General features: G+C 56.6%; 1 protein-coding gene across 2 annotated transcripts in view; it reads right to left on the bottom strand.

Moving 5' to 3' along the window:
* Positions 1-336: 336 nt before the first annotated feature.
* The window catches only part of FGD2 (FYVE, RhoGEF and PH domain containing 2), a 28,678-nt gene continuing 21,419 nt past the window's right edge, over positions 337-7,595 (bottom strand). Inside the window, exons 11-17 of one of the 2 annotated variants that reach the window (XM_055406894.2) lie at positions 7,077-7,156; positions 6,959-6,989; positions 6,237-6,329; positions 5,422-5,553; positions 2,539-2,685; positions 1,251-1,397; positions 337-913 (exon numbers count right to left, since the gene is read on the bottom strand). In XM_055406894.2, coding sequence (XP_055262869.1) covers positions 698-913; positions 1,251-1,397; positions 2,539-2,685; positions 5,422-5,553; positions 6,237-6,329; positions 6,959-6,989; positions 7,077-7,156 — 846 coding nt within the window. In that variant the 3' untranslated portion in view covers positions 337-697. Of the gene's footprint in view, positions 914-945; positions 1,223-1,250; positions 1,398-2,538; positions 2,686-5,421; positions 5,554-6,236; positions 6,330-6,958; positions 6,990-7,076; positions 7,157-7,595 lie in introns of those variants that run through there. The other variant, XM_088831137.1, reaches the window with a different exon arrangement.

Genomic DNA, 7,595 nt, shown 5'->3' with positions numbered 1-7,595 from the left:
TGGTTCCTACATCCACCAGCTGGGGGGAACTTGAGCAATGACTAACCCTCTCTAAGAGTCAGTGTCCTCATCTGGAAAATGGGGATCATAAGTCCTGAAAGTAAAGTGAGATAATCCACATAAAACAACTCCAATGGTACCTGCCTCAGTAGATGTTTGATATTTTTTAGTATTATTACCCTCATGCCGGGCAGTTGGCAATTCGCTTACTTTCTCCTTTATCCGGGTAACCCAGGCTGCATATCGGACTCGTGGGGGAGCTCCTAAAACATCCACATGCCTCCCCACCCCAGACCAGTCAAGTCAGAAATCTTTTGTGAAGGATACCAGCACTGGTATTTTTTGTATTTTTCACTTATTTTTATCTTTATTTTTCTGTCAGTTCCTGCACAGCCCGAGCTGAGAATCACCTTGGTGACCAACAGTCATGGGTTCCCTGGGACTTTCCTAGTTTTGGAGCTGAAAGTCCCACATCCCAGGAACCCCCTCGGCCCTGGGTAAGCCGAGATATGCTTCATCACCCCCTCCCCAGAGGAACAGACCCGAGCTTTCTGAATCTCAAATCCGGACACACTGGCTGAACACAGAAGACTGAAGACTGATTCTTTGAAAGCTCAGCTGGGGATGGCAGGTCAGCTGCAGCCTCAGCCTGCGGGCAGGCGTGGGGCTCTGCGGAGGAGAGGGGCTGGCACGTGGCTCAGTCAGACAGGTCCTTGTTACCGGGCCCCCCAGGGCTCCAGCCACTGGCTGCCCGCTCCATGGCCTTCACCCAGCGGCTCTTCAGCTCCTCGCTTTCGGCTTTGAAGGTGTAGAGCTGGCCTGACTGCTGCAGCTGGAAGACCCGGGGGTCCGCCTGGGGCCCAGCGGTCACCTGGTAGCCCAGCAGGGGGATGGAGGTGTGGGCCCGCATGTCCTGGGGTGGAGGGGAGGGAGGGGGAGTTGTGGCCGCTGCCCCAGACAGCCCTTTGGAGGGTTCCAGCCACATGCCCGCCTCTTGCCCCCCCAAACACCCATGAAGTGGGGTGGGCTGGCAGGAGGGGCCTCAGAGAAGACTGGTCGTCCCCCTGAGGAAAAACCATCATGGCTTGGAGTCTGGGCCCAGCTCTGAGAGCTGCTTACCCTGTGTCTCGAGGGAACCAGGGCCTCACCGAGCCTCCGTTTCCTCATCTGACTTATGGGGCCAGTGGGACTCATCCCCACCCGCTGCTGACAGACACACGCACTGCGAGGAGGGCAGGGAGTGGCGTTACCTGAGGGGCAGCATAGACGTAGAGCACCAGGGGGTCGTCCCGGGGGATGGCACACCAGCCCCGGGACCCGCTCTTGCCCCACTTGTCCCCCAGGAGCTGCAGAAAGCTGCATATCAGGCTCTGCTCGGACCCCGCCACGGCTCCTTTCTGAAACCAGAGAGAGGGACCATCAGGGAGCACGGCTCCCACTACCCAATGTCAGCCATTAGAAAGCACTCTTTCTAAACCTTAACAGCAACCCCGCAAAAGGAGAGGCTATTTGTCCCTGAGGCTCTGAGAGGTCCCATCAGGGACTTGTAGTCACATGGCTGGCCAGTGGCAGAGCTGCAGTCAAACCCCAGCCAGCCTGAGCTTGGGGCAGGGGCTGGGAGAACGTATCCCCTGCAAGTTGCACTCAGGGAGCAGAACGGGAGCCTGAAAAGTGACAGAGACCATTCCCCCTTTCCAGGAGCAAGCTATGTGGACCAGCGGTCAGGGAAGGTGTGGGCAGGGTCTGGGCCTAAAAGAATCAGGGAGGGTCGGAAAGCGCGCAGATGTGGTGGAAGGGATCAGCTTGAACCTGGGAGCCGAATTCAGGTGGAATAGGCTGGGGTCTTCTCCCACCTCCCAAGGACAGTGGGATGTAAACCTGGCTTTAATGAGGGGGGCGGTGTGCAGAGGGCGGTGGTCGTAACCAGTGGGCTGGGTACCTCTGTATGTATAGCATGAAGCTGAATAAGGCTAGTGCTCCAGAGGTGGGAGCAGCCTGGGAGCCCCAAAGGCAGCAGAGACTACCCGTGGCACAGATCAGAGAGCTGGCTCCTGTGTGACCTTGGGTGAGTCACTTCTCTGGGCCTGGGTCTCCGTGGGATAGAACCAGCCGGTCCCTGAAGTCCCTTCCAACTAGAGTGGAGTCTCAGTCTGCCTCTTCCCTGCAGTGGGACCCTGAGCCTCAGTCTCCCCATCTGCAAAATGGAATCAGCGGCACCAGCTCTCTTCACCTCCTGGGACTGCTGGGGCATGGGGACGTGAACCAGAGTGCTCCAGGGGGGTTGTGGGATCCCTGGAGGGGGAGGCAGGGGAGGGGCAGGGAGCCCGGGTCACAGCCTGGAGCCAGAAGTTGCTTCCACTGGGTGACAGGCCCAGCTCTGTTTTCTTTGGCAGGGGTAGGGGATGTTAGCGGGGGTGTCCATGGGCAGAGAGAAGGGGGTGTGTGTCACCATGGCGGGCTGGTCTTCAGTGCCGAGGACAGCGCCAGCACTTGGGAGGCCCTGCACGCGTTTGCCGAGTGGGGGCGGCCGACCCTCACCTCCAGGATGCCCCGTCTCTTGTCCTCCTTTTCCTCAGGGAGCACATTTCCGGTGAGGAAGGTGTAGCAGTCCAGGCAGACTCGGCTGGGCCTGTTGGCATCGTACTTGAGCTCCGCCCGGTAGTCCGAGCACCTGGCACACACCACCTGGGGAGGGCAGGCAGGAGGGGCTTGGACTGCCCATGCCTTGGCCCGGGAGCTGAGGGCGCTAGAGCCACCAGGGGCCAGGGGAAGAACAGGCTTCAGGATAGAGATGGAGACAGAACGGGGCCTCCCCTGTCCTGACGGCCGCCTGGAGGGGGGTGGCGCGGGCTCAGGTTCCAGGGCCCTCAGCTGGGGGGCTTGAGGCCTGGGCCCCTCTGAAGGAGCTCAGCCTCTCTCGCTGCACAGTCCCCTTTGTGGGGGCAGCTCCTGATCCCGGGGGCTTGACCGGCACTCACTCCTTGCATCTCATCACTTCTCTGAATACTCTCTTTCCCTTCCGCCACCTCACCTGCCTTCCTGTGGCCCCAGCAAGGGACCAGCCTTGGGACTTTTACCCTCACTTTGCAATGAGGGGGCAGTGACTTGGCGAGGGCTCACGGGTAGCAGCCAGCCCTCCTCACTCAGAACGTGCCTTTATAGTCCTACAGTTGAGCGTTAAGTCATCCAGGTTTTGCAATCCACTCAATCTTAGAGTCAAGCATGTTCTGATACAAAAATGGTGGGCTGGCAGTTTTTGCCCAGAAGACCTACCATGTGTAGTCTGTGGAGGGGGGCCCGTCCCCCAGCCCACCACGGCTGCAAGAAGGCTGCAGCAGATCAGGCTGGGGTGGCCGGGTGAAAGAGGCATGAGAAAACCTGGGGAGAAACACAGGCATGGCAGGATGCAACTTCCAGGAAGACTGGGGTGTCACAGTGAGTCCAGAAAGTGGGACTGGAAATGGGGGCAAGAGAGCGAGTCTAGGAAGAAGGGTAACTCATCAGGGAGCCGGCCTGCGTGCCCAGCACAGCACATGACCTGGGAGGGACTGGTAGGAGAGGGCCTGGGCTTGCCCCACCCTCACCAGGATTCCCGTCTGGCAGGCGGGAAGGCAGAAACTGGGCACCCAACCACCGAAAGGATGACTCACAGAGTACAAAGGTTTGCACGGGCACGAGAAACCCCAGAATCAGGCCAAGGGTGTCTCACAAAGCCCTACACACAGGGCTTCAGCCTTGGGAATATTTAACTTGATATATCTTTTTTTAGATTTAATTTTTTTAAATATTATTAGAAACTTTTTATTTTCTTCTCTCTCCTCTACCAACTTCTTATTTTCAAAAATTTCAAACCTGAAGACAAGCTGAAAGAATAATACGGTGATACCCCCACCACCAGATTCAGGGACTGTGAACATGTGTTGCCACGTTTGATGTGTCCCTCTCTCCCTTTCTGTCTCCCTCACCCTAAATTTTTTTCTGAACCATTTAAGTTACACTCATCGTGTGTCTTATCACTCTTAAATATGTAGCTTGTAGCTCCTAAGAACAAGGACATTCTTCTCCCTACCCACAATGTCATGATCACACTCAGGAAATTTAACATCAACACAGTCTTATTAACTACATATGCTTCATAAGCAGTTATCCCTCAATGGTTCCAACGATGACTTCTGTATCTGGTTCTGTCTTTTTCCATCCAGGATTCGATCAAGGATCATATACTTCATTCAGTTCTCAGAATACTTTATTTCTTCCTCATACCCGGAAGGCAGGTACACGGGTGTTGCTATATTGTTCTTTGGGCCTCTCTGTATTTCTTAACTATTGTAAATAGTTTTTTAGCAACGGCTTACAAAGTTACAAGTGTGAGTGGACTTGACTCTTATTTACTGATGTGACTCACCGAGTAGGGAAGTTCATCCCCCAGATCCCGTCTGTTTGGCTCTGGGATGGGACTCACATCTGAACACAGGTGTGTCCCAGTCCTGGAAATTTACTTTTGTCTTCATTGCAGTTTAACACATTTTGGGGACACCTCCCTGACTGGCCCCAACCTGCCCAGCTGGTCTCCTCCTGTCTCCCCCTCCGCCCGCCAAGGTCATTAAAGACTGAGGTCATTAAAGGGCTCCCTGTGTTTGCGGAGTGAATGGAGAGGGCTGTAATGTCAACAGAGAGCAGCTCAAGTGCAGCAGGTGCTTAAAAAGCAAAGCAAGATCTGCCTCTGATAACTGGGCCTGAGCCGATAAGACAGAGGAGTGGCCTGGCTCCTTCCTCCATCAGCTGGCGGCGGCTCCTCTGAGTGATGAGGAAGGGGCAGGAAAGGATGAGGAGAGGGAAGGGGTGAACCTTCCTTTGTTGAGGCCTCACTACCGCCCAGGTGTTATTGATTCCCATCGTACAGGTGAGGAAACTGAGGCCTGAACGTGGCAGGCAGAGTTAGCCCCAGAATGAGTAGGTGCTGCCGTGAGTGCTGAGGATCCACCAAGAAGAGGAGGGGACAGTTAGCTGAGGTCGGTCAAGAAGAGCGGACGGAGTTGGGGGCTGTGTAACAGGCCTGGGGCTGATGAGGAGGTGGGTTCAAGGCCTGCAAGGGGCTGAAGGGACTGACACTGGAGACAGTTCCCCGGTCCTGGGCCCTGGGGTCTTGGGAAACGGTGGTAAAGAAGCGGGGGAATGAATAGGGTTGGCTCTGGGGAATGTCTTGAGCTGGTGGCTTTAACCTGCCTGGGCCTCGGGTCTCACCTGCAGAAAGGGGACTGGGGGTGGGGGGAGGCCTGCTTCACACGTGGACACCGTGAGGTCCGAACGAGGTAACACATACGTCTGGCCGGGTTAGCGCCCAGCGCTTCTGCGCCGGCTGAAGCGGGCAGGGTGGGCAGGGCCTGGGCTGGCAGATGGGGGCCGGGGGGGGGTACTCACATAGCCACAGGCCCGGCAGTGGTGGCGGCGGCGCGTCAGGGCATTGAAGGGCTCCTGGCAGCGCATGCACATGGTCACCATCTTGTCCCGCACCCACTGGGGCGCCCGGAGGCCCAGCTCCATGGACTGCAGCTGTGGAGCAGTGGGGTGGGCACTTCAGGACCCCCTTGCCCACTCCCCGAGGCCCTGAGCCTTCTGCCCACTGGCTTGTGGCAGAGACTCTGCAGGCTGTGCTTCCCAGTGGCTCCTACATGAAGGGGACCGAACGGATAAAGACCACACTTGGGGGAGATCAATCTCTTCACGTCCTGTGTGACAAGTGAGGAAACTGAGGCCCAGAGATGTCAAGGGACTCAGCAAAGACACCCAGCAGGCCACGGTTCAGAGCTCAGAGCTGAGATAGTCACAGACACTCTCCAGAACTGCCGCCCCACCTGCCTTCCACTTTCCCTTGGTCTAATGTTTTTCAGGCACTTTCAAAACCCCAACCCGAACACACACACACACACACCCCCACCCCCCACAGCCAGAGTTATACATATAGACCTGAAATCCTTCCTGGGAGCAGCTGCACAAAGAGGCTCCCATAGGACTTTCTTGCTAATGAGGGCGTCTTTGGTACTGAGTTTCTATGAGTGGGGTGATGCTGAGCTGTGGGGCTGCCTCTGATCCCTCCAAATCATTCGTGATGGGTGACATGCCCCCGCCCTTCAAGCTGCCTAGGTAGAGCCAAGAGAGGGAGTCATTCCTGTGTGAGGCTGTCGGCTCTAAGCGGGGTGTGGGGTGTGGGGTAGAAATACAGATCCTGCATTTACCTCCTGCTCCTGGGGGTCTCCCTCAGGGCTCTGGACCGCGGCCTTGAAGGTTTCATTCCGCTTCTCGATTTGGTCAATGGCGGCTTGGCAGGCCTGGTATGGGGTGGGGGTGGGGGGTGCAGGGCGAAAGGAGGTGGTTGAGGGGGAGGCAGAAGGGGCTTGCTCATCTGTGAATCCATCCACACATTCAACAAGCACTGCTAAAAGCCTACTGGGTGCTGGGCACAACATTCCAAGCGTACAGTGTCTGATTAAAAGGAGGAGAAACTATTTGGCCACCTGATGCGAAGAGCCAACTCATTGGAAAAGACCCTGATGCTGGGAAAGATTGAAGCCAGAAGGAGAAGAGGGTGACAGAAGGTGAGATGGTGGGATGGCATCACCGATTCAATGGACATGAACTTGGGCAAACTCCGGGAGATGGTGAGGGACAGGGAGGCCTGGAGTGCAGCAGTCCATGGGGTTGCAAAGAGTCGGACACAACTCAGCAGCTGAACATACAGCAGATGTGAAAACTGAGGCTCAGAGATGATAAACGACTTGTCCCAGGGCATTCAGCGGCAAGATCTGAACCTGTCTGACACCTACAACTACTAACAGCTGAGGAAGAGCAGGTGGGTGTATGTGTGCTCACACGCCCACATACATACACACACGTACTCAGCACCCCTTCCTCCCCCACAGCCACAACCCTAGGGGCCCTGGAGCTTTTGTTCTGATACCTGTAACCAGGAGATCATTTCCTCCTGGGACCTGCTCAGAAAGAGAACACAGGTGTTGAGGGGAGCGGCCCCTCCCAGTTTTCCCATCTCTCCCCCCTACCCAGCCCCCGCTGCCTACCGGGCTCGCAGCTCCAGGGTTCTCTGCTTCCCGGACACCAGGAAGGAGTGGGGGAACTCTGCGTCAGTCAGCTCCCGCACCTGCTCGGAATGGGAGGGAGAGACGGCTCAGACTCCCGCCCGCCCCCCAGGCACTGTGGTGGGAAGGGAGGAGGATCGTGCCCCAGGGACAATTCAAACAGAAAGACAAGGATGGGGAGCTTGTTCAGTGGCTCCCCATTCCGTCCAGCCAAGGCACCCCGAGCTGTCCTCAATCTACAGAGCAGACGGGGCTCCCGGAACTTCAGCAGATAAGCCTGCCCAGGGGGAGGCAGGGACTCCTGACAAAGGGGTCACCAAGATGGAAACTGGCTCATACACTGGGTTTGGGGACACGGATTTTCCAAGAGCAGACATAGGGCCTAGGATGAGACCCTCTGCCCCATATTGTGAATGAAGGAGTTGATCAACCAACTCGACAGATCCGACAGATCCCCACCTCCTGTCTTCCACCATCCTCATCCCAGAACTCCGCAGGTTC

The sequence above is a fragment of the Moschus berezovskii genome, chromosome 23 (genome assembly GCF_049115385.1).
Source record: "Moschus berezovskii isolate FMDL1 chromosome 23, NW_MosBer_1.0, whole genome shotgun sequence".
Lineage (NCBI taxonomy): Eukaryota > Metazoa > Chordata > Mammalia > Artiodactyla > Moschidae > Moschus > Moschus berezovskii.
The sequence above is the reverse complement of the archived record's forward strand: the minus strand, read 5'-3'. Positions and strand labels throughout refer to the sequence as shown.